Genomic DNA, 26846 nt, shown 5'->3' with positions numbered 1-26846 from the left:
CCTGGAGCTTGGTGGGCCTGGCTCTCCTACAGCTCATTGTAGCCACTCCCCCTGTCTTTATTGCCTACATTTGCCTGCCGGGATTCTGGGAGAGCTGGTGTGGGAAACCTCACCAAAGCCAGCCTCAGGGCATCTGACTCCCCTTGGCTGCGCAGACAGGCCCCTCACAGCAGACAGGCTGCACTCAGGCCTTCTGGATGTGGTTTTGTCTTTTGTAAACCCACACTGGCCAATCCCAATCACCTACTTGCTTTCATGTGCCCAGATCCTCATTCTTGACGTTTTTGAAGACAGGCATAAAGTTGTCCTTTTCCCAGCCCCAGGAGACCTCCCTCAGCTGCAGCCTTTCAAAGGCAGCGGTCTTGGATTGGCCTCCTCCACTTCAGGTGCTCAGCAGGACCCGGCTCTTGGCGTCCAGCACAGCCCTCTATTGAAACAAATAAATATGAATAGGACATGAAACCAAATATAAACATTTCTAAAATAGTGTTAGTGTAATAATAAAACATTGTAATATCTAGGAGTTCTAGACACTCACAAAAAATAGTTTTACCTAAAATGCCGGTCATTCCAATAAATACTTGAGGATGCTTCAGCTGTCACTTGAAACAAGAGCATTAAGCAAAAAAGTTAAAAAAATATACAAGCCACAGTAAGAAAATTACTGTGACCACTGTGACCAGATGATGGCTGTGGAGATTTAATGTCCAACCAAGCATGAATAAATAGTGCAGTACCTCACTTATTCAAGGTGACATGTTCAAAAGATACACGGTGAGGCTTACTGGGTTATTGCCAGATCCGTAAAGATAGTGGAACACTTCCTGCAGAGTTTAAAACCACCAGGCTCTTTTTTTTTCCCCCAGAAAAAGGTGATAAAATCTTTTGCAAAACTTTCTGACCATAAAATTCATAGTTCAAGATCAGATTGTAAGGAAGTAAAATAAGGCAACTTATTTTTAATGAAAAAGTCTCTTTTGTAAAGGAACTGCCTTTTAGTTTATCAGTAGGTGGGCCCAGTGTAACATTATCATCAGAGTCCAAGTGGTGAGATCGACTGGGTGATGTCCATGCTAGCTCCTGCCTTCTGCCACTATCTGACCAGAACCAGAGGGAAAGATTTTATTACATTTTGACCTGCAGAAATGAGACACACACACATGACCTGCAGTGGTTATAGAAGATCCTATCACCATTATTTTTCTTTTTAAAAAAGCAGTCTATATAAATCTTCAATCTGTAAAGACTAGTGGACCACATCTCTCTTTGACAACCCTCTGTGAAAATCTTTTGTGATACAGGGACCATGATCCAGTCACACATACCAGCAGAAAGTTCCTGCTGATATGTCTGTATCTGGTCTGGATCCTTCTTTTTCTGCTACAGAAAGATGCCAGTGCCAGGTGATAATCCCTGACCAACACAGTGTCCTTATAACTTTTGACTTCTCATACAGGAATAACTTGCAGCTCAGAGTGCCATCAACAGATCTAGAATAATAGACATACTAGAGGATATGATCCCATTACTGTAACCTTGTTACCTTAGTGGTTTCCACATTAGGTATCTTTATTCAAAAAGCTAACTGCATTGCTAATATTGTATTTCAGTACTTGTTCTCTGTTACAACAGATGCATGAATTTCATAGCCAGCTATGTAATGATGTAACCCTTCAGGAGAAGGTATCCTAACATTACAAAAAAGCAGCTGCTTTTGTCTGAGTAGGATACAAATTTTCTTTTTCATGTAAAGCTCATTTAAAAAATGAGATATCCCAGCAGGCGTAACGGAGGGTTTGCCATTTATCCTGTTATTATCATCTCAAATGCTTGGTCCTGCATGTTGTAGAGAAAACTTTGGTTTTCAAGCAGAGTTTCAATACACAAAATATAAGTCAACACAAGTAAGAATTTGAACATGACTCTTCCTGTATTCAGAGTCTTTTAGCTCCTTGTATTGCACAGATTAATTCCTTTCATTGCTGAATGACATAACACATTCCTTCACCCTTCGTGACCTGAATATTTCTCCATTTTAAGATGCTCTTTGAAATAATCAGCTGTCCAAGAAATCTACACATACTTAACCAGTCCCCTCCTTTTCATATAGTAACATTTTCAATTGCAGAAACCTGTAATTGCTTGAAGTTTCTCATCATCAACAGTAGAATATAAAAAGCAAAAACAGTGATTTAATACATAGACAACTCTTGTTTCCTGAGGAACCAATTAAAATACAGAGTTCTGTAAACCTAGCTCATGTTGGACAGCAACAGGCTCCTGATGGAATGAACTCCTCTGCTAAGCAGTTAAATCCGACTCCCTGCAAAACCAGACACAAACAGATGCACATGGCAGGGTGTCTACCTGCAACCTTCTGATTCTCACAGTCCACAAGATTCATACAAAGGTAGCTGCTCTCCCAGAGGATGATAAAAGCCTGGATTCCCTTACCTACCCCTTGGTAGGTGATTCTCCAGTGACTGATCCTCTCACAACACTGCTGACAGCTCCACAGAACAGTGGTAATTGGGCAGAATTACACTTGCAGAAAATGGTCTCTAATAATGTTGCTACTATGAGGTATATCTTGGTCTGTACAATGTCTACTGTGAAGTTTCTGAAGTTTTTTCTTCCTTGGCCTTTGTGAATTTGTAATGGCCCTTTTGTCTTTGTATTAACCCTAACTGGCTTACACTTGAGTCTTTTTACTCTTGTACTCCTTACTTTTCACTTTTTATAACAACAGGCTTTTAAAGAATAGACTAAGCTTTTCAGCAGTAAAAAAAGAGATAATTTTAAGGCTTCCCCAAACACCTGCCTTCAAAAGTCTGCTGCTGAGTCAAGTAACTGCATACTTTGCCCATGCCTCAGAGGAAGTCCTGGCTCCCAAGCGACCTGCTTCCAGCCTCAGGTATGCCCAGGCTGGTTTCAAAGTTAATCCTGAGTCTTCATTAGCAATGGTGTAACCATGGTGTAGCACTTTGGTGGTACAGTAGAACACTCACATAATCACACACCTGTCTCTACTGCGTGTTCCTCCGAAACTCCGCTGTAGTGAATATTTACAGTCTTGCTGTGAAAAAGCCCCAGTAAAGCCTGTCACAGGCTACAGTGAGGAAAAGACATTAACAAGGGAAACAAACACAGGAACAAACACAGGTTTGGTAATTATACTTTATTGCAACTCCAATGCTTTGCTCCTGAAGACTCCTTTAGCTAAATTTGTTTCAGGCTTTTTTTCCTCCTGTACCAATTAAAACACAATAAGCATGTATAATTTTCTTATTATTTTATTGAAAAGATACATTTAAAAAAATACACAGACATCTTACTATTATGGATTGCTGATAAAGATGTTCTAAAAGTTAATTCTCTTTTTTTTTTTTTCCCTTTCTTCCACCTGTAGTCCCCATTATCACATAATGACTCCAGTCTGAACACTGCATATTGATTCACCTTTATAAAAGGGTTGGGGAGGTAAGAAGATAGGTGGGACATTACTGCAATATATTCAGTAAACAGAGAATATGGTCAATTATAAATATTTTATGTTCTGTACATTATTGCATTAGGGAGCCACAATGTTATGCAGCATCATTACAAAGGAAACTAGTTAGAAATTAAGAAAACAGGATATTTACGTACAAACACATGGATCCATTGTCTTCTTGAACAATGCATGTGAGCTGTGGCAATGTGCAATTGAAAAGCTTTTTTTCTCTTTAAACACTGCTTAGCAACACCAGTGAAGAAACAACAAAAATAAGTTAAATGAAAGTAGCAAACAAGCAGTAATCTTAACTCTATGTTATATGGCTTTCTATTTTTGATTTCTCTAAATAAAGTATGACACAAAAGAAATAATTAAAAGCTTCAGCGTTGCATTGCTTTCAAACATTTGCACAGAAACTAAAAATAATAAAATCAGACGTGATACATCTGTAATACTGCACAAGATACACCAGTACTGGGGTCTAGGACAGCACACAATCCCTGTCAACAAGAGCACACGAAAAAAATGGACGCAATTCTTTTTTGAGATGTTATCTGCTATCAAGCATTTGGTTCTTCTACCTTTTCCTTTTTTCCACATTAGATTATACCCCGTTGCTTTTCAGAGAAGTATTTACATAGGTGTGAGTGAGGAAGACCCTAGTTTTCAAGTCTGTCAGGAAAATATTTTACGTTCCTTGATTCCAAGGTGCATCATACAAATTAAAAAAAAAAAGAAAACAAAAAAATGAACAGATGCATGAATCTTAAATGGTATAAATTTTATGAGCAATTTAATTTTTAAGCAAATCACACTATTTTGATTAAAAAAATAGAGACAGAGAAAGAGTTGTGTAGACTCCAAAACGCAGTGCCATCAATGATGGATTTTATGATGTGGTTGGATGAGGTGTCACGCTGGATGGCACTGCAAAAGAGAAACATTTAAAAATCTCAACCCCTCTCCTGCTTTCTTTTACCCTTTGTACTGGCCATAGTTATCTCTTTTTTACATCAATAAATTAGTATGGTGCAAAGAGAATGGAGGCAGGCGTTGCCCGGATGGGCCCGTGGGCTGGCCTGAGGAGAGCTGGTGGAATTGCTGGTGCCTGGAACAGGGATGCCGAGGGCCGGGGAGGGAGGGACAGAGCTGACGATACAGCTGCAGCTGCAGCAAGAGGAGATGAGAGGAAAGCAGGTGCCAGTGGCTTAATCATGTCCTTCTGGAATGCAAGTTTTGCCTGGAATAAAACACACACACACACACACACACAAAAGCAATGTAAATACAGTTCTCCCAACACCCACTTTTACATGAGGGGAAAAAAGGAACCCTGACATAGGGAACATTGCAGCTTCTCAGAGAAGCCTCATGTCAGCTGCTTAGGAACATTACCTGCACTGTTCTCTTACTCCCAGGAAAATTAAAGCAACCAAATCCTATATTTAAAGATAAATAAATCTCTTGAGTCTAAAGACCATCACACTGATGTTTAGAAGGAAGCATAATTTGCAAGGGAGTAACTTTATATAAATTGTAACTGTGCATGAAATATTAAAAATACCCCCATGATTAAGACTTCAATATCAAAAGTCAAATTTTCCACTTGCAAAAATGAATTGTAGAACAGCGGAGTGGACAAGATAGGAAGGTGGTATTAGTCAAGTCAGCTTTGCACCTTCCAATGAAGACCTGCTCTTTTCAAAGCAGAAATATTAAGACTGATACCAAAAAGAATTTTTTCCGAAATATATATTATTCAGTTTACAATCTACAATCGTTGCTGGTGCTTGTGGTGAAAGAGCTAATCAGAAATAGATACACTCTTATCTACATCTCTCACTGAAAATGGTTTGCACTACAATCATACATTCATGGAAACAAAGATACTCATGTTCTTTATAATTGGTGGTCTCGCCTTTGCAATAGATTACAAAATGATGTATTATACAAGTGAAGAAGATTAGCATGTGCAGAACGTATCGAGTGGGGAGATTTAGAGGAAGCCTGCAGCATTTTCATTTGCCTCTATACAATTACAAAGACATATCAATATTTTGGCATTTACAGGCTTTTCATTTGCTTTCTCTTGCACACACACATTTGCATCTGTCTCTTTTCAACCTGTAAACTGTTTTTGTGCCATAGGTGACAAGCACTTTTCTCTAATGAATAAAATACTGGCTGTGTCAGGAGCAAATAAATATACAAACTGTGCTGTGCTAAAGCCAGCCTGAACTCCAGCTGCAGCTGACTGGCAGAACCAGTTTGGGGGATTCCTGGAAATGCCGGTGGGTGTAAAGGGATTGGCTAGCAGCACAGAGACAGGAGTGGTGTTTGACAGCCAGTGACAGACACGGCCTGAACATACAGGCAGTCAGTTCTCCTAAAGACCTGATGGTTCTTTTGTACCAACCAACATCCACACACCATTCTGTTTCGCTGTATGCAGAGAATGAGCACTGGTATTTTTATATCTTAACATTCTATATCCTTTTCCCTGACTGCATCCACCATAACTTATCTCAGATGTGCAAAAAGACAAGAGTATATCCATTGCTGCCTTCAAGGAGAAGAGCCCTTGCCCAGCAGAGCCAATACCTTTCCACAGGGCACATGGTTCATTCCCCATTCCACTGATTATTCCCTTCTTTCTAGTAGTAAATAACACTTGCAGTGCTGTCTGCATGCCTTGGACTGGGCAGACAGAATACATAGCTATCTTCAAATCTGATTGCTGTGCAGACTCAGACTGCAGGGGAAGAGACGCTGCAGAAGCATCAGGTCTGTCATGTTCCTGTCTCTGTGCAGTGGGAGCCCCCAAGGTCACAAATTCACCCAGACAGTGAAGAGAAATAAAAATACTTACTGCTAAAATACTTGGGTTGCGCTGCAGTTTGTTGTAAGGACTATATTTAGGTTTCATAGGCTTTCCTGCAACTCTGTCCTTATGCCTTCGGCTGGAAATGTGCTGAAATAAATATCCTCACATTTAATTAGCTGTTTAAACATTTCTCAGTTTTGAGTTTGAAACTGATTTATCAGCAGGATATGCCTAAGCCCCTGCTTGTAAGATAAAGTAGGTTCTTTAGAGAGAGCAAAGATGAGTTTTGCTAAATTAAACATAACAATTTGGAGTATATCAAATAGAGAATCAGAAACTAATCAAATACAGAATATTCTGTGCTTCAAGACAGGCTCTGCAAATTATTGATATTTTGGTTAGTATTTCCTTTTCCACTTGAGGAGCGTTAAACCAGGCAGAGCTGTAATCACTAGGTCATAGGGATATTCAGAAGTAAGAGGTAAATTTCCATCTTGCTGATACTGTTCAGTTGTATAAATAATTCAATATTAGCTGAAGGAAGAACCAGTACCCAGGGATATATCTACACATGCAATTTAATATTATCTTAGAGCTAACTAAAATAACAAGGAATGAGAGGACACAACCACACAGCACAGCACCATCCAGTCAGAGATCCAGGTATCAGAATCACTGTATCTGTATGGGCACAGCTCTGAACCCAGGGCTAATTGGCTCAGACAGACAACAGCTCCACAGTCACACAACAGCTACACTGTTAATGATAATGTTGTTTTACATAATTCAGACATAGCTACAGTATTACTCTACTGGTGATTGTCTCAAAACAATAGATTTGAGTCATGTTTTCCTTCTCACATAGCATTAAACATTATTCCAGCAGACTGAAACAGCACTGAAAGATGAATTCAGGGAACCTCAGTCCAGAATTTCTTATAGTTGGGAGAAGAAGGTTCAAATCTCTATCTTGAACCACAGAAAACCTGTAAATGAGATCTTCTATGTCATTCATTGATTCTGACACTTCTGCTTAACAACTCTCAAGCCCATTTTTCTCAACTGAAACAATGAGGTAAACTTGACCTATGATAAAATATTTAGAAATAGTTGTGGGATGACAGATAAGAAATACTGAGTTCATTTAGAATTCACCAACACATCTTCACACAGTCCTACACTGCACCTACAACATTGCAATGCAACTTAAGCCAATAAAGAGCTCGAGATACATGCAAGTTACCTGTTTAAGCTGAATTTCTGAATTAACATGGACATCACAGATTTCACAATGGAACGTCTTGTTTTGCAGTCCTGAGCCTTTACTGCCATTCTGCACCTTCACTCGGGATCCAGGCCTAGGGTAAGACTTGATGGGACCAGCACCATTCCGAGCTTCGACCATGGTCTTGTGCTTGGAGCCTAATGGGCAAGGAAATGCAGGTGAGTTCATCAGCAGCAGCACAAAAGCAAGTCCCTCAGCCTTGGGACTTTGTAACACATTCATCTTCAAGACAGAATGGTTAAAGTCACCACAGACTGGAACTAATGATCACTCCTGTTTTGGTCAGTGTAGTTCCCATGTCCTCAATCTAAAGGCAAGCCAGAAGGCTTTGTGCAAAAAAGGGAACAGCAGGCATGCTGGACCTCACTGTTTGGGGGCAGTGTGTGACTGTGTGGCCAAAGTGTCTGCTGATTATTCTTTTGCCAAATTCCATAGAGCCAGTGACTAGCAGACAAGGGTATTAGCCAAGACTGGGACAGGAACCACAGCACTGCCTCAAAACCTGCCTAGGAACAGTAATACTTCAATAAATATCCTCTGATTCAGAAGAAATGGCTGCTTTGCCCATTTCAAGAACGGATTACAGCTGTAAAACCAGCTTCAATGGCTTGTTAACAAGCTTTACAGCACCAGCACACCATACACAGACAGAGCACACTAGGCATTGCTGCTTGTGACCCAAAAAAAGACGCATATCTAATCTTCAATAATCAGAAAATTCTAGGACATCTAGGAAACCTAACGAGCCCACCCTGAAATTATCAAAAATATCAAAGAACAAAAATTATTCTAAGTTTTACCAGAAAAATAACAGATACCAATAATGAGACAAAATATGAAAGAGAGAGAACACTGCCATTTTAGAAACCTTAAGTGTTATGGAAACCACTAATCATACTGTGATCCTCAGTGTGAAGGTATGAAAGGATCTGATTAGTTAACATGAACTGTAGGGATTTTGTCAGCTAAAAATTTAGAGAGTACATGAAGGACAGTTAAAAAAAAAAAATAGTGCTTTAATAGAATATCAAACACCACACAGGAAATTGCCATTAACAGGACCGGTTTCGTAACTTGGTATTTTAAGTTTTGACTAGAAGACGCTTCAGTGAAGTGTGGCTACCACCTTAATACATTGAATTTTAAAAATATTAACATACAACTGACTTGTACCATATGGATACTCACCTGTATTGTGGGCTTCTAGTTGTGAAAGGGAATTCACAGCCACTTTGCATAATGAACAGTAAAGTAGCTTTTTGGCTTTTTCCTCTTCTGACTCAGTAACTGTGCTAGCAGCTCCATTCGTGCTCTTGGATGATGAGGCAGGTGCTGCAGGTGCTACTGCTGCCACTCCAGGTTTGGGAAGAAAAGGATCCACTTCTGTATTGGACTGCTGACTTGCACTGTTGGGTTTTGCTTTCCCTTTATCTTCTAAAAGAAACAAAATACATATGTTGTTTTATGCCACACACACAAAAATCATACAGTAATAGTCCGGTGGGTTCAGTGAACGGAACACCACAGGAGGATAATTCATCTCATTTTATAAAAGAGAGCAGCATCCTTGAAATCTTGTTAAAGTCCTACCATGAAATGTGTGTAATTTGACAAAAGGAGTGATTTTCCTGTTTTTACGGTTACCAGTGAATATCAACAAGTTCAACAAATTCATGCCAACTGTTGTTGCTGTTGTGCTGCAGGCATGGGCAGTTGAAAGGAGCCCAAGCAATCCCAAGGGAAGCCAGGGTTAAGGACTGTGGACAGCACTCAGAAATAAGCAAGGCTTTGCACTGGGGATTAAAAAATATTTCTCAAAAGCAATACATTTGCCTTTGGAAGGGTTCAAGTTTCTCAAAGTCACTGGGAGGACACTGAAAGGCTCCAGCACCATCTTGACATACATCCCTCATTTCAGTTCCAGGAGTTATGGTAGCTACACACATGAACACAGTAGCTAATATTTTTAGGTTTTTCCAAGAACAATTCCCCATATATTTCAGATGTCTTCTGTGTGCTTTCAATGCATTCCTTTATCACTTCACTAGATGAGTCAATCATCTGTGCTCCTATGAGACCAGCAGGCAGGTATTACTTCACTGTGCAGATGGCAATCACAAAGCAAGAGATAAAACATCCCAGCTGTGCCTACAGAGGAACTTTGTGCCAGAGCCAGTATTCAAATGCTCCCTGCTTGCATGCTGCCTTCAAGGGCTTGTTGCATTTGAAGCTGTTCAACTGCAGGCCTTGTGACCACAAGCCATATTAGCTGCCAGCAGGAAAACAAGCTCCATCCATAACAAATATGGGATGGGAGGGGGACAGTGCAGTGGTGCTGGTATGAGCAACCCCAAAAAAACAGACATGAGAAATGACTGAATAAGTGTCACTCTGAACAACTGGAATCAAATTTCATCATCTAAGAAAGTACATAATCCACATAAGAGCAACGTCCCCATTTGAAACCCATGGCTTAGTTTGAAACAGAGTTAACTGACTTAAAAAACTAGGCTCTATTTTGAGCATTTATTTTTTAAACATGGACCCTTGCACTTTGTGTTTACAGCTACCAGACTGTGTCTTAACATGCCTTTGTATATCAGGCCAAGACTGTGCTACCAAGAACTCTGAAAACAGGACTGTACCCACTCAAACAAACACTTGAAAGTGTGTATGAACTATGAATAGCCATCCTGAAACTAAACCCCACAGTTCTTGGCATATTTCCCAGAAGTGCATTGCAGTACATTGATTTTAGATTGTTATAAAACAGGAGAAAGAAAATTCTAATAAAAGAACTATTATTTTTTAAAATAACAATAAAAATACTTTGAAACTACACAATATGAACGGTAGTAAACATTGAAAATGGTCAAGTACAAAGACTACTATTATGACCAAATTAATGTTAAAACCAGATTCTGAAGGTATTTTGATTAATAAAGTATGACAAAAGAAACTGATGTAAATTGTACTTCATAGGCTATATAATTTTAAAGTCTCCATAGTAATAAGTCACATCTGGGAAAATCCAGAATACTTTATATGACTTATGAGTCTTCATAAAATACAGTTTAAATAAGTAACATTTGCTAACATTCTAAATTAAAGATTTTTCAACATGGAAAATTTCTCAGATGTGCTAACATCTACAAATGAAACACACTGAACAGCTGTCATTGCAAATTTACATTACCAAAACCCAGAATCATTGTTGTTGTTTTTGTTCTATGCAATACTATGCCAAACTGCAAAGGGCATAACACCAGGATATATGTGAACCAGAGTGGAATAAAGGAAGGTTCCACAGTATTTTGCATTTCAGGCCTTATAGGAAAAATACACCTACAGAAGTGCTAGTTTGGGTTTGGTGGTTTTTTTATGTTGTTTTCCACGTATTTTTTTCTATTGTTCTCCATGTTTGTTTTTTTTTAATGTAAGCATAAAAATTTGGTGCTTTTGAAACACCTCCTGGAGATAGAAATTATCACCCCTGTGCAACAAGCACAGTGCTTACCCTCCAGCCCACAGCCCCTGCCTACACTGATCTCACTGACCACAAGTGGGAGCAGACTTTGTTTTGCCATCAAGCGTCTGTGGAGTAAGATCCCAAGATATGGAAGATGATCATGGGCCACCAATTACCATAAGACGTGATGGTTCTCCAACACTGAATTTAACAGAGGATTGAAAAATTACAGATTTAATTTCCCACTTCTCCTCACTTAGCTGGCCAACAGCTGATGTAGTATGTTGATTTTTATAATACTCCCTAGATTTACAGTGTTTTCACTATTCATATTCCAACAATTCTGGAGTATACAACACGTAACAAACTAACAAGGAAACTTCTACAAAACTAGAGAGAAGTTACCAGCATGCAGCTGGGCTCAGTTGTGCCAGTATCGCAGCTTTTGGAAAGAACCTCAGTTCACATAATAATTCCATCATTTGGAAAGCTTCCTGACACAAATAAGCTCTTCATCGATGGAAATGTATAAGGAGAGACATACGCCCCTCTATGAATTAATGTTTCCTTCCACCATTCTAAATGTTTAATGCAGAACATCTTCAAAGATCGTAATTGTAAGGTTATTACACAGTTTAACTCCCACAGAAAGTACACAGAGCTAAGTGCATATTTGTCACTGCAGTGGGGCCAGAACTGGGTTTTCCTGGCTTCTAAAATCAGAAAATTGCACTTCTCCAAATGGGCTTTTGATAACAGCTTATTGTTTCAATCCACAGAATTCAAAACACCATTACTTACAGTTTTATGTTTGAGACAGAAATGCCAACTATTCAACTGTGCAAAGCACAGGAAATGCAAATCGCATGTATATACAAAGCACAAAGATGATTACTCTTGTATTTGTACTTATAGTACAGAGCTAACAAATAATATCTGCACACAGAAATCAAAAAATGTAACTGTTAATGGCTGCATGCATACCCATACTTCCAAACTATAATTACTTTATGAAATACATGTGACTTGTGAGATGCAGCTGTAGGATTATAGTCCTCTTGCTATTTCTGAAAGTATTACTGAGAATAGGCTCAAGGTTGTTCTGATCGCCACGTGGGTCGAGACCAATAGAGCCACACAGAGCCCAAACAAGTGCAGGAGTGAGTCCATCCTGCCTGGACCGTGGACACACCAGCTGCTGCTGCACAGCTTAGCAGAGCACAGCTGGAAGCATGACACCAGGGCAGTACCAGCCTACTCCCTGAAGGCAGTAGCTGTGATTCAATCTGCATCAGGGTCAGCTTGAAATGTTCACACCAAAACTCATGTGCAAGAAGTTAATTTAAAATCTAATTTGTACTGTTTTCTTATATCTATGTTCCTTTTCCATGCAGAAAAGATGTATTTCATCTGTCTTAAATTCCTGCCTTTAATTCCAGAAAAGTAAATTGATGATTCAGGTTCTTACTGAAGCCTGAATTTATTCTGAAGTAGAGCCCAGGGAAAATAACTAAAGCAAGCTAATTAAGTATTGCTTTGGGCTTGGTAATATCAATGCTTTTCTCACCCATTACATTGTTTTAATTCTGCTTTGAAGTTGTTTTCACATATTTCTGCTTGTTTGACTCATGCTTGTGTCAGCGCCATGTTAAAATTCAAGGCTTACTTATCTGATCAGTACTGCCTCATTTTGACTACACGTACCAAAGTCAGGACGCTGCAGGGTAACACCTGGCAGGTTCAAACCTACAGGTTCTACTACCTCACTTCTACAGCTGAAGTGACTCACTGACCTTTGCAGGTCATGCCACTCTCACTACAGTTGCTGTGGCACAGACAACAGGTCCTAGGCATTAATGGTGCCTTTTTTTTGAGGATGATGCTTTGGTGTACATTAGAAAGAAGTTTTAGTTTGGAATTCAGGATGAACTCATACATGCTATTTTCAACAACAAAGAAAGGAACTTAATATTCAGATCCTTAATTCAGAATTTACCTTCTTGATGAAAATATAAAAAAGGTGAATTTAAAACTCTTATATAGATCTAGAAATCTAAAAGTTGTTCAGTATCAAAAATGTTCATTGCTGCCTGCACCCCACAACATGCCTATCTGCCCAGTTTTTATCACGGACGATAAATAAAACAGCTTTTCAATAAAGTTCTGTTCCACAATAGCTTGTTAAATAGCAGTTAGAATTAAAATATCCAAGGCACAGGTGATACATGATACACTTGCAAAAACCCTTTCCAATACATATGCTAAAAGTTTTTAGATATGAAGTTCTGCTATGATCCTAATAACCTTTACAAAACTGTCACGTAAATTTTCTGCTGTAATAAATAAATTTGCTCTTGCTGTGACAGTAACAAAATAATGTTTCAATTACTGAAAATACATATTTTTTGTGTGTCTGCATGTGATAAAAAGTATAACTTTGCACTTGCCTGCTTCTCTTCTCCACCAGAAACTGGGACTATTGCCCACAACCTGTGCTGAAGGCTGAGCACACAGACAGGGAAGGATCCTGGCACTGAGAACAGTTGCCCAGCACTGACTGTGATGGAGTTGGCTTCCCACTGGGAAGACACCATGCCATGCTGACAACCACCCACTGCCCAGCTTCAGCTTCACACCTTCCCTTGTGCCAGGTCCTTCACTGCATCCCCTAGCTCCAGGCACTGAACAGCAGCCATACACAAAGCAGTTACAGAAAAAGGGCAGCACAGACACTGCAAAGTGGCCACGGCTGTTTACAACCTTACACTGAAGCTCTTTTGAGAGTTTCACTCATTTGCCATCCTAGATGTAGAAATCTGTTTTTGTATTTCTTTTACTGGATCACACAATAGTGGACACTGCCAAGTTAGAAGAGAGCATAATGAAAAAATTACTTTTGGCAGTAAAATGTTTATTATTCTCCATGGTAAAGGTAAGAAAATAGTAAAAACTTGTGCTTCTTTTCTTCTTGAAAAACATGAAGGAAAGAGCCACACAATTTCTGCAGAGATATACTTACAGCTTTTACCGGCTAGGCTCGTAGTTCAATGCTTTAGAAAGCCTCGGGCAGCCTAGAGAGGTAGCACGGGCAATCCAGCATTTCAGGAGCTCTGAAAGCAGCAAATGTATTAGCTGCAAAGCTGGTATCACCAGCAGAAGCAAAGAGGGGAAAATACAGCCTTTGGTTTGCCTAATTCCTGCAATTAGAAGCTTTCAAAAAGAAACAGACGACAAGAGATGTTCGCAGAAAGAGCTGCAAAGGCAAAGAGGGCAGGCCCCCCCTTGGTCCTTGGTCCTTTCTTTTATTTGGAGAAGGGGAAAGGGGAGGACTGGGGGCGGGCCCGGGGTGACCGGCCAATCAGACACTGCTAAAGAGTTTGAGTTACATTTGGTTTTGCTCACCCTTGGAACAAAGGAGTTCAGAACACATGGCAGAAGCAAGTCCTGGCTTGTCTTGGGGAGGGGGAAGGGAAGCTCAGAACAGGCAGCAACAAATTTCCAATGCAATTTCCAGCTTAAACCAGCCACACTATTTTTTTGCTGTATTAGGAAAACACTGTGTAACTCAGTCACTGCATGGTTATCAGGGCGATACAACTGGTGAGCACAACTGATGCACAGTTAGGGGCAAAACCTTTGGTTCAATCAGCCTTGTTTATGGTGGTGCCTTACAATACCACATCACTACCGAAAGAACAACCATTTAAAGAAAGGACAGTTTGGTGATCCTGAACACTTTCAACTAACTTCTAACTATGTCACTTCCTATGGTAACTAAAATAAAAAGTGATTTCTGAAAGGAAACATTCATATTTTATTTATGGAATACTGAAAGCAGGGTGCAAAGATTGGCTTATGATAGCCTTGAGTTCACATAAGTTGTGCTACAGGGAGCTGCTATTAGTTTGAAGTGTTGATTTTGGAGACTAAGAGAGAGTTTGAAGGAAAGCAAACACATCTCCCATACTGGTAAAGCTGTACTGAGTGAAACAGATTTTCAGGTTCTCCCTGTAATTTCAACAGCTCCAGATATGGCCATTAATATTGGGCTGCATTAAACAACCTTTGAAGCATGCAGTGATTGCAGAATGGGACAAGGAAATCAATGAGACTGTCAGAGTATTCTATTAAACGTGCTTTGCCCAAACAACTGTGTAGCAAAGGTAAAATCAGTTGCATTAATAATAGCAGTAGACAGTCCAAGAAATTTTGCTGAAAAGCTTATCAATAAAGCTAAATTAGCACAAAAAATCACAAAGTAAAAATTTGTCTGTTGAAAAATTAAAATTCTCAGTTTAAGTTTGACATGTTAAATGCTTGGCACGTGTGAAACAAATTTAAAAGTGACAAATTTAATTACATTTTTTTTCCCCACACTTTATAAAATATACCCACTGATAATGCTGAAGATAGGTGAGTTACTTGAACAGTAACTCAATAGTTACCATTTGACCTCTCTGGTCTAAGTTTTCTGCACACTGAAGAAGTTGTTCCCCAGACCAAATGATCAGTTTAAGAGCAGAGATGACAGCTGCAGACAGACAGGTATGAAACCACAGAGAGACACAACAACCAGTCACTGACACAGGCACCATTGTGGCAGTCAAACTTCTCACAAGTGTTTGTCTGTTTTTCAGTCCATCACAATGAAACAGAAATTTTCAGAGGTGAGAATAAAAGAAGTTTTGCAGCTGATTGCAGGGAACTCTTCACAAATAGGCCCAGGCAAAGCAGGAAGCTGGTTTCAATGGCTGTGTGTGGTAGGTGCAAGACAGCATTTGAAAGTGTATTACAAAAAACATACAAAGGTATGGAGAGCTTTGAAAGGGAAGGACATAAATTTGGAGAGAGAAAACTCAGTAGCTTGACCCGTACCACAGAAATATTGTAACAAAATTTGCAGCATTTAAAACAAAAACATTAGAGAGATCATAGTCAAAGAGATAACAAGCCTGGCTAAATGTAATTAAGGGAGCTGTTAAGAAACCATGACAAAATAAAATCAGGGTGGGGAAAACTTATTTAGTCATACTGTACTTGTAGGACTGCCTAACCAAACCTTAGGATCTACCCTGGAACACACAGGTCTGGGGATACAACGAGAACACCCACAAATAATTATACTGGAAACAATAGCTGCTGTGTATCTCTTTGGCCTGAAATAAGATTTGAAGGGAGGAGATGATTAGTGACTGAATTAACAGGATGAAGGGCCTCCTTCAGTGTATTAGCAGAAAAGTTACTGAATAGCTCCAGTAAGAAAAGCAAGTTTCAAAACAGTGCTCTCCACAGAAAGCGTTTTCTTCTGGTTCCCAACACTTTAGAGGAATAAAGCACACAAGCACACAATTCATTCTTCTTCTTACGAAGGAAAAGATGAACACTGTAAGTAATATATGCCATAAAGGCAATAGCAGGACAGCAATTAAGTTACTACTGGTCACAACCTTTACAGCATTTGTAAGTACTCTGCATCTCAGCATCACTCAAAAAACCCCAACAAAACAAACAACAAAGAGCATTAGATTATTTCTTCACACTCATTAAGACAGAGTTAGCAAACTTGGATAAGGTATTTCAAAATCTTTTTTATCTGCACATTTGCTGAATAATGAGACTCTTAATGGCTGTCAGACAAAATACCTACTTTCTCACCAGTTGTGCAGTCTACTGAGAAATGAAGCTGAAAAACCCGTAGGGCTCTGTTCTAGAAAAATTCCACTGCAAACCTACATGCAAATCAGACAGCAGTGTATCTATTAACTCTTTGGTTACTTTTAGTTTTTGTAAAATGTTTTTTCTTGTACTTCAGGCCTGTATGAAAAAGAGCTATGTTTTATATAATAAAATAAATCTTATTTATTTCATTCTTAAAGAACAAATTTTGTCTCTATACAAAGATGAGAAACAAATGGAAGCTATAAATATAAAGCTTTTAATCTCAAACACAAATGTGCCCTGATATAAGCTGCAACATATTTTCTCAAGATACTGAAGCTACATCAGGAAATGTCTGGATGGGCTGTGCAATATTAGGTGAACTCAGCAGCTAGACTGATTATTTGATTAACTGCATCTCTACACTCCAACAGGCTGAGCCAAAGTATCTTTTTTCACTTCAGAAGTATTGCTTGCATGGCTATGGTACAGCAGTGATTTTGCCAATTTCTTAGATATTTTATTTCTGATTTGGCATACCAAAGGCTCTTACAAAGGAACCTGTGTTTTTTTCAGAGTACAAAAATACTTGTGACTGATTAGATTAAAGATGTAACGTTACAAAGGCTTGGTTTTGCAATTCTGATTTGGTCTAATTTTTATGAAAGTGGACTGATGAGAATTAGAAAATTTTCAGAAATACGTAGTTCTGCAAGTATAAAACCTTGCCCCACAAAATCTACTTCTGTACCTATTTGTACACCTTCCTGAACTGAAAGTTCCTGCTGCTTCAATTACTGGGATGTTTGAGATGATCCTGCTGTACTGCCTATGATTTTTAATCAATTCCTTAGACAATAGGGAATTGGCTTAGATTGACTGGCTAGTGTTTATTTTAGACAAGATCAAGAAAAATCTGTACGCACTCACCAGCAGGGGAAGAAAAAAAATATACGATGCCACATACATATAAAGCATATAGTAAAATAACTGCAAAAATTGTTATGTATCAACAAAGGGCATTCACATTTCAAAAGCCTCTTATTTAATACTTCAACACAGTGCAATTTCTCTGTGCAAAAGCTAGAGGAATAAGAAGGCTTGATTTTGTACTGTTAGCCAAAATGCAGGAGTGTATGTAGTATGTCTGGAGAAAACAAACCAACTTTGAACACTCACTAAAGGCCATTTGTGTTATGTCTCCATGTCACCTGCTGATCTTTAATGATATTTTACAGAAGGCATGTTGTATCAGAGTTCTCTTTTCCTAATCTGAAAAGAGATTATTACAATTTCCAGCTTCCTCCTCCTCCTCCAGTTTTTAGACCTAATAGGGTGAACAAGTAACTATGGCAAATGCAGCACATTACTTCTGGAGAAAATCAACTTGTCCACAAACACCAATACAGAGCAATTTCCTCGTGTACAGTGCCAATATCTGATTTCTCAGTGACATGTTGACAGGTTGGGAAAATTATCACTAGAAGTTTGTTCTGAGTGTTGTAAAACTCAGCAAGATCAGTAGCACTACAGTACTGGCAATTGAAAACAAGGTGGATCTAAAACACAGCTAGCAAGTGTGAATGCTAATTTAAAGAGTATCCATAAAGTGAGATCATCCACAAGCTCAGTCTTCCTGGGTTCTGTTGCTTTATAGCCAAGTATATTTGCTTTCATCTTTTCTGAGCTATGCCAGTCTGTTTTGGCTGGAATAGGAAAATTTTGCATTGGAAAATTTTAATATGGTGTGAGCAAAGCTTGAAATACAGTGTAAGATCTGCTGTTACAAAATATGACTCCTCTGGGTGAAAGCAAATGTTTTTTGCTAGTTTTAAACTTATCTTTTGCTGACACCAGACATCTATTATTTTGAAAATATTTTATGCTCCCATTACAAATTCTGCTACATCTATTTTTGATGTCCTGGGATGCAAACTTTATATAGTATTGCACTGTCTTTTAAACTTTTTAATAATGTAGGAATTCTTAGAAAAATAACTTTCAAAGATTATAACAAACATACAGTATTCTACACAGTCATTCTTCACTTCTGCTTAGTCTCAGTTCATCATCTCAACTGTAAAAATAACATTGGCTCCCTCATTTATGAATCTAAAATATATTACTAGAAACATATTTCACTTGCTGCTTGTGCAAAAAAAAATCTTAAAACTCTGTGCTCAGATGCTGAAGTGCTTTGGAACTCAGTATGAAGTTTATGGGCATCTAAATAAAAGAATCAAGGAGAACTGACAGACTGTGCAAGTACATTCTCATGGGCATGTGTCTGAACTACTCACTCGGTACTTGCCCAGGCAGAACTGCCATTAAAGTCAGCTATGAAACACTCATCTTCAGTTCAGTTAAATGACATCTACAATTGTGCATTCTTACCCACTTCACAGCAGGTTTGCCTGAGGACTGTGAGTATTCAGTCATGCCCTCAAGATTTGACAAATAAATTGCATTTCAGATATAACTTGTCTAATCAACACTAAAATATTTTCCCTCTCCTTGAAAACAAGTAGTAAGGAAATAATGAGTAGACTAATGTTTGTTTAAATAGTTTTTCTACTGTAGGAAATGTAGTATATTTCCCCCTTCACCACTGAAGCTACAGCATTGGTCCTGACCCATTCTTTTACATTTGGACACTAAATTAATTCATTCAAGGGCTCAGAGAAAAGGATAAAACTTAAATTTTGCAGATTCAACACAGCCTTTAATTTTGCACAAATGGACACAGAGAAAACTTTATTCAACTACCAACTGTATGAATCATCACCAGAATCCTGTCATTTATTCTCTTGATACCAATGAAAAATACATATCTGGTATCAGAACTGCCTTATTTCCTTAGTAATATGTTGAGTCAGTAAGTTTTGTAACAGTATTAAGTACAGACGAAGTTACTCCTCCCAAGCTTGTTAAAAAAGCCCAACAGAACCAGCAGGTGTCTTTTTAGCAAGTTTTCCCTTCTCAGTGATTTAAAGAGCTAATTTCAGTCCTGTATAAATAAAAAGAATTTTTATTGATTTGGCTTTCTTAGTCATTTAAAAACAAAACTAGGCTTTGGTTCACAAAATAATTTTTCGTAGGCAAAAAAATCCTGTCACTCATCATCAAAATAATAACCTAATAATAATAACCTAATAATAATCTAAAGGTGATAGAAGGACATACTTTATTTCTCTCACTTGCAAATTTTACAAAATCTCACTACATAACCCTTATGACACTTCTGAATCATCTTCCATCCTAATAGAAAATTGCAAAGCAGATGAGTGATACTGGTATCTCAGTCTCAACACTCTTTTTGCCAGATGCTTGTTTTTGGTCCCGCTTTTCCCTCTTTCCCACTTCCTCACCTGAAATCTCAAGAACTCTTTGTAATAGTATGTTGTAAAGACAACGATGAGTAAAGAAGGACGTGATACATAATAGTTCTGATGGTTCCACCTCACTCGTATTATGCCCTCTATGGGAATGTACATACAAACATTTGCTAGTAATTTTTGTTATTTCATATCCACCTTACTATCAATTCCCTTATCACCATCATCCTAGTAAAAAAAAAAAAATCCTCTTGGGATATTCAATAGGAAATTCTATATTCAATCGTTAACAGAACAAACAAGAAAAACGGATACCTGATTTCCCAGAATAAAAGAGGTGCTGAAAGATTCAATGTATATAAAAGGATTCTTTAAATGACCACATACATCTAGCTAAAATATCTATCTAGTAGCTGGTTGCATCCCTGGCCCTGCTCCCATTGTCCAGCAACACCAGTAGTCAATTTTGCTTGGCCAAATGCCCATCTCTACTTCTTGAAAAAATAAAACTTTGTCTCATTTTAAGAACGCTGGTTTAAAAATGCTATGAAATTCACATTTTTAGAACTTGAGTAAGTAGAAATACTAGAGGTATACAGTTCTAATGATATAGGACACATGAATGCTCAAGCACAGAGCAGAGCACCCAAAAGAGTCTTATTTCATCTTACAGTATATTTTCGACCCAAAGCTTATGCTTATTTTACTGCAGGAAAAGAAAAACCTTACCATTCCTTCAAAAGAAACCCTGGTTGCATATATTTCTGATTGCTATAATAACTGGAGAGAGAAAAGTTTGACCTTTTCAGTTCAAACAAGAATTGCACCAGCTCATCAATGTACATGTGTCAGCTGCAGAGATTGTTTTGCAGTTAATGGCACCTATAATCAGTTTCCAGTACAGGTGCAGAATTTGAAACGTGCCAGCATTTAGACAGACCAACCATTTCCAGGAGCTCCCAGGAGCTTATCAACACCAAAATGCACAGTATGACTGCTTTTCCATTCAGATTTAAAAACACATATGGAAAGATGAGGTCTGAATATCCACTTTTCAAAAGTATGAACGGTATGGCTGGCAGGGAAGAAAGTGTTTAAAGATCCCAACCTATTAGAATGATTTCCCGATAACAGACTTTGACTTGCTAATCTTTCTTTTGGCTCACCTTTCATTCTAAGAGCATAAACCAAACGGCCACTTCCCGAAAGAGCTGCTGAAATTACCTGCCAGAAAATGTCCAGAAGCTATTTACTATTAAATCAAATACAGGCATTGTGTGTGCCATGAATGTAAGTACACATATGGTACTTGCAACAGTGTAACTGTGAAGAATTTATGAGCATTTATTGATCATATTTTGTATTATCAATTGTAAAAACACTGTGGTCAAGCAGGAAATTCTATGCTGTGCCATTACCTCTGTTTTGGGGCTAGAGTTTCAACAGTTGGCAATATAGAATGATCTTCATATGTCTGTGAAACACTGAATGAAAAAGGAACAAACCTTACCATTCTCAGAGGATGTAATGGAAAAATGCCCTTAAAATGACTCTCCTTGGTGGCTGAATCAGATTGAATTTACTACTCAGTTGACGGTAAACTAATACCTTTACCTAACAGAAATATGCATGTGCTTAGCAGGCACTGTCTGAATCCACATAAACACAGATGCATGGTTACTTTCTAGAGTATAGCTTCAGCAGAATTCTTTATGTCAGCATAAATGTGAAGAACTGATGAGGCTCAGTAGCTTTTGATGGAGGCCAGGCATAAGCACAAGCATCCTTTTTGAAGGGCATAAGACAGAACCTCTAAATAGGGCACACTAACACTCTGGAGGACAGCAACCTAAGCACCTCATTGTCCTGTTCCTCTCGTAGAGCCTCTCCCTATCCCTGCTCCACCCTCAAAATTCAGCTTTTCCCCAACCTATTTTGAGGTCTAGAGGACTTTGGTACATTACACAGAATTATAAGATTGAAGAATAAGTAGAAACAGCCTAAGCTTTGAGGTTCTTAGAATGGTATCTGTGTGACAAATAACCTCAAGTTTCCCAGAACAGACACACCACAGTTCAGCTGGGGAGATTGTATGTCTGTGGCTCCTAGCTACTTCTGAAGGATCATATAAGAAACAGTTTATTTGAGCTACATAAACAAGCTATTCCTTTAAAATGTGTGTAAAAGAAGGTGAAAAATGGAAACAAATGTTAAGGTGAAAAGGAATTTTGCTAAGAGATCTGGTATCATTTTTAGCATTGCTCCAAGTAAAGAGTTGCATGTAAAAGTTTAGAATTTAAGCACTAGCAGAAATATTTTTAAAATAAGCAATCAAAGCAAGATGACTAAGGTGGACTTGTGAAATGCAAACTGAGCCTTCCACTGGGCCATTTCACCTCATTGGTAGCTGATGAATACACAGCACTGGCAATGGGGACACTGGAGAAATCCAACATATCCTGACTAAATGTGATTCAACATGTTGCACACTGCTTTAGGAATAAAAGGAAAAACCACTCAGTTTTGTTGTGAAAGCATCCACAGATAGCCCTTGATGAACTAAAACCCACAGACAAGACCTCAAGGTCAACTTTTCTAAGTCTGATAAAGCTTGGAGTTGCCAATGGACCAACTAATTACCGCATGTCTACAAGATATCAAGTCATTTATTAGATCCATCAACAGGTCCAAGGTTATTTTCCAAATGTGATCTACTTCACTCAGTGTCAGACACTGTGCCACACTCCAGCATGACAATGTTCCTCAGAATAAACCTCCAGCTAGTTTGAGTTATGCAGCTATAATGACTGGAACAACTCTTACAGGACCCACTTAGGATCAAGAAGCTGGCAAAAACCATTGGCGTCACAGCTCCTTCCTGCCGTTCTTGCCATACACAGCAGATCAGCACAGTACTGCTCATATGCTGGAATGTCATCACTATGACCCTGTCCCTGCCTGTTGAGCTGCCCTTAGACAGTGCCACAGAGCAAAGCTGTAGTACAAAGGGTCAGGATTTGAAAGAGGTTCGAGCATTTGGCCTAGTTAGGTGTGAAATGTTCTCTGTTCCTGTACCAGCTGAACAAAATGGAGTTTCACAGAGCATTCAAAGGGTTTACCTCCTAATTCCCAAGCAGCAGAGTCCTCTGCTGTTACTGGAATAAGGACCAAACCTGAAATGCCCCTACCTATCATTTCACAAACAGGCACAAGGCCAACAGAGCATATAGCAAATGATCAAAGGCAGAAAGAAGATTACCTTTTATGATCTGAAATATGATTTTGACTCGAGTAGTTTAAAACAGTTGCATTTACTTTCCGATTTTCACATCAAAGCAAAATGCAAAGAAGTTGATACCACATCATTTGTATGCTTCATTTTGAACTATTTATTTTGATTTAGAAGTATGATCAAAGAATTCCTCTTTGCTTGATAAGTAAACAGTGACATTTCAATCCAGTCATTATCATATTCATTCCTGAAGGATTCATCACTGTAAGCATCTAGACTATGCTGACCTGGGGTCACAGACACCATCTTCTACTGCATTCTTAGAGCTATATTTAAACCACACTTTAAATATTCTAAATGATGTTGTGTACTGGTTATTACCCCCGCCCTTTTCTAAAGCAATGCCATACATATATGTATCCTTCTGTGCATCCTGAAAACCCTGGGCTTCCACAGCGAGGGAAGGGAATATTTGCCACTATACTGAGTTTGCATGGCTAAGCTTTGGTAGTAGGAGGGCTACAGAGGTGGCTTCTGTGAAAAGCTGTCAGGTTTCCCCTGTGTTTGACAGAACTCGACCCACAAGCTTTTTGCCATATTTTCTCTCCCCTGCCCAGCTGAGGGTGGGAGGGGGAGAGGGGCTTTGGTGGGCACCTGGTATCCAGCCAGGATCAACCCACCACAGCAAGAGCAGCTCCCAGTGCTATTAACACAGCTGTTCTGTAACCACATCTCAAAGCAGCTACAAAAAAGCTTGCAGTGTCACTGTAGTGATTTTCTAGGATATGAAACTGTTCTATAGCCATTGCTAGACCTTCCCTGTGTGGTTTGAGAAACTGTGTGGGAGACAGGTTATGGATGCATCCCCTGTGGCCACCTCCAATCTGCAAATACCTATCAGGACAGGCAGAGATGGCCCAGCTAGAGTAGGAGAACAGAAACCTTGTCACACAATCTGTAGAGATCTTTTCCTGTCTCCAGAGTGAACATGGTAGGATGGTGGTATTTACAAGTACCAATAAACAAGTATTTTCTGAACAGCAAGGAGCTGTGAGCTTAGACAATGAGATCACACAGTAGCCTAACAAGGTAGGAGTACAAACTTGTTCAATTAAACCCATTGATATCCACTTACCTGAGGTTGCAGCCACTTGCACCATTCCTGCACTATGGCTCTATCCTTATATGTTTGCATCAATTTACAAAATCCAAGTCACACTGTATTATTAACATTAGCAGGGAAGAACACCCTCACAATGTGGACATTGTCACGCTCAGACCACAGTCACCCCTTTCCATTTGGCCAAGACCACTTTTCTCTGCAGGAGCCCATGTTCTTCTGGAAACATCCCAAAAAACCTTTAAGATTAATTTAAGTTTTGTAGCTCTACCAGCAGCCACGTTTCTCAAGCTGAAAGGAACAGCTTTTGAGAGACCACTGCATCATAAATTTTGAAAAAGAAGGACTGGATGAATTAGTGTTTTGCCTTTGGTAGATTCATCACTAGCTGAGCTAACAGTGAAATTATTGTTCCTGTTAGGACTACAGTGGTGACTTCTGACATGTAAGTGTTTTGGACTTCATGCTATATCTGACCCAAAGAACACATGGCTCTGTAGCAAACTTAACCTGACATTTTAGTTCAAGATATGACAACTGTTCTGTCTGGTGAGCTCCAAATCATTCATCATTATCTCATTCAAAATGACAGCACATCAGAAAGGGTGCTACTCATGCCTGTTCTGTCTCTTTATTAGCAGATCTATGTAAGAGAATAATTGCAGTTTATCAGTTTACTGTACTTTCTGCACTAATACCCATGGAAGTACAGCAGGTAACAAAAGATCACAAGACCTTAAAACTGCCTTATCTGTATAGCTTCTCTTTCTACTCTCCCATACAGAAGAAAAGGACACCAGAAATTATTTACTGCTTGATGAACATTTCTCAGGAACTCTCCAAAGTACAATGGCTGAACAGCAGCTTCCCAAGTGGTGGAATTTAATTCTCTTCCTTGATTTCATTTAGTTTATGTGCATCTAATGCAATTTTTTCAGACCTACAACACACATACACACTTTCAGATGCCCCATCCTGAAGGCAGAGTCCCTGGTCAGTCAGCAGGTCAAGCAAAACAGAGATCATATGGCAGCATCTTTCAGGATGGACCATAAGTTAGGACTTCTCATTTACATAGGTGCCAATTTTCATCAAATTTATAGGATTTATAGGACTAATTTATAGGATTAAAATCTCTTAATCTCTCCTTTTTTTATTTTTGGACACTAGGCAATACAGTCAAAATTATGAAGACACAGCTAGAAAATAACAAAGACAGGAATAGATTATACGACCATAAGTCTCATTTCCTCTGGAAATCAGGATGAAAAAAAGACCACAAATACAAGCATAAACTGAAATTCTTAGTATTGGAGATCTAAGGAAAATAAAAACATTCCTAGAAAGTTAATATATAGTACTAACGCATTTCTCAGAGAATGAGAGCTGTGTCAAAAGATTCAGAAAAAAATTGTGTAAATTAATCTGCTCCAAAGCAAAAAAAACAATTAAAAAAAATAAAATCCCCAATGGCAACTTAATGGCTGCTTTAGTTGCAATAAGCATTATGGTAAGGAATGAAACATATGGTAAATAGATATAGTATCTGTAAGGGAAACTTTAGCTGAACAAAACTATGGTTTGTTCCAAGTCTGGTAAAACCCCCAATTTTCAAGCTGTTCACCATCTCTGTGACCAGCTTTCCCCACAAATATGGAGAATTTCCTCCAAGTTCGGGTTTTTTCCTCCCAAACATCCCATCCTCAGTCTCCTGTACAGCAGTTAAGGGGCTCTGAGGAACCTACTCTCCACAGAGAATCCCACTGTTCTCCGGATGGGGAGAAAGTGTTCAACTAAATTGCCACTGGGATTTATTTTTAATGTAGAAACAGTTGCAGTGGTATAATCCAAAAGACAGATGGTAATCTGTCTAATTTGTATAGAGTAATTAACAGCATAAAAAAACACCCTGTCAAAACAGGGCAATTAGAAAAAATATCAAGAGCAGGTTTCCCTTTTGATTAGTTGTATTATTTTATCAAAAACTGAATGTAGATTTTAGATACATTGCAGAGGAAAGGAAAGAATTCATTTAATTCAGACCTCATAGTCTGGCAAAGGAAACACAAGACAGTTTCAGACCTGTGGAAGAGATGATGGAATTTGTAGAAGATAACGAAACTTGTTATCTGGACCTCAACTTTTGGCATCGGAGAGGGAGGGCATTATACAATTACATTATCACAGATGAATTCTTATCACGTTAAATCCTCTAAAGTCTTAACTGATACTCTACTTCAGCAGTTGTATGAGTTCTTACCATGCACACGTGGAGCTGTAAGCCATCTTAAATAAAGCTATTTTTGATATTTCAGAGAGTAAAATATTTATCAAATATTTTAAATCTCTTCCTGTTCAGCAGTCCACTTTATATGGCAGACTGCTACTGTTTTATAGTAGCAGGGCTTGTTTACCTGAAGATGCTAC

The 26846-nt window shown here is 38.7% G+C and overlaps 1 protein-coding gene across 9 annotated transcripts in view; it reads right to left on the bottom strand.

Annotated features, from left to right (window-relative positions):
- Nucleotides 1-3327: 3327 nt before the first annotated feature.
- Nucleotides 3328-26846, bottom strand: part of ZNF385B (zinc finger protein 385B) — a 164513-nt gene continuing 140994 nt past the window's right edge. For all 9 annotated transcript variants that reach the window (XM_069020506.1, XM_069020508.1, XM_069020514.1 and 6 more), the window contains 4 exons: nucleotides 8794-9039; nucleotides 7564-7742; nucleotides 6366-6467; nucleotides 3328-4736 (listed from right to left, as the gene is read on the bottom strand). In XM_069020506.1, the coding sequence (XP_068876607.1) occupies nucleotides 4518-4736; nucleotides 6366-6467; nucleotides 7564-7742; nucleotides 8794-9039 (746 nt within the window). In that variant the 3' untranslated portion in view covers nucleotides 3328-4517. The remainder of the gene's footprint in view (nucleotides 4737-6365; nucleotides 6468-7563; nucleotides 7743-8793; nucleotides 9040-26846) is intronic.

The sequence above is a fragment of the Aphelocoma coerulescens genome, chromosome 7 (assembly GCF_041296385.1).
Source record: "Aphelocoma coerulescens isolate FSJ_1873_10779 chromosome 7, UR_Acoe_1.0, whole genome shotgun sequence".
Classification (NCBI taxonomy): Eukaryota; Metazoa; Chordata; class Aves; order Passeriformes; family Corvidae; genus Aphelocoma; species Aphelocoma coerulescens.
The sequence above is the reverse complement of the archived record's forward strand: the minus strand, read 5'-3'. Positions and strand labels throughout refer to the sequence as shown.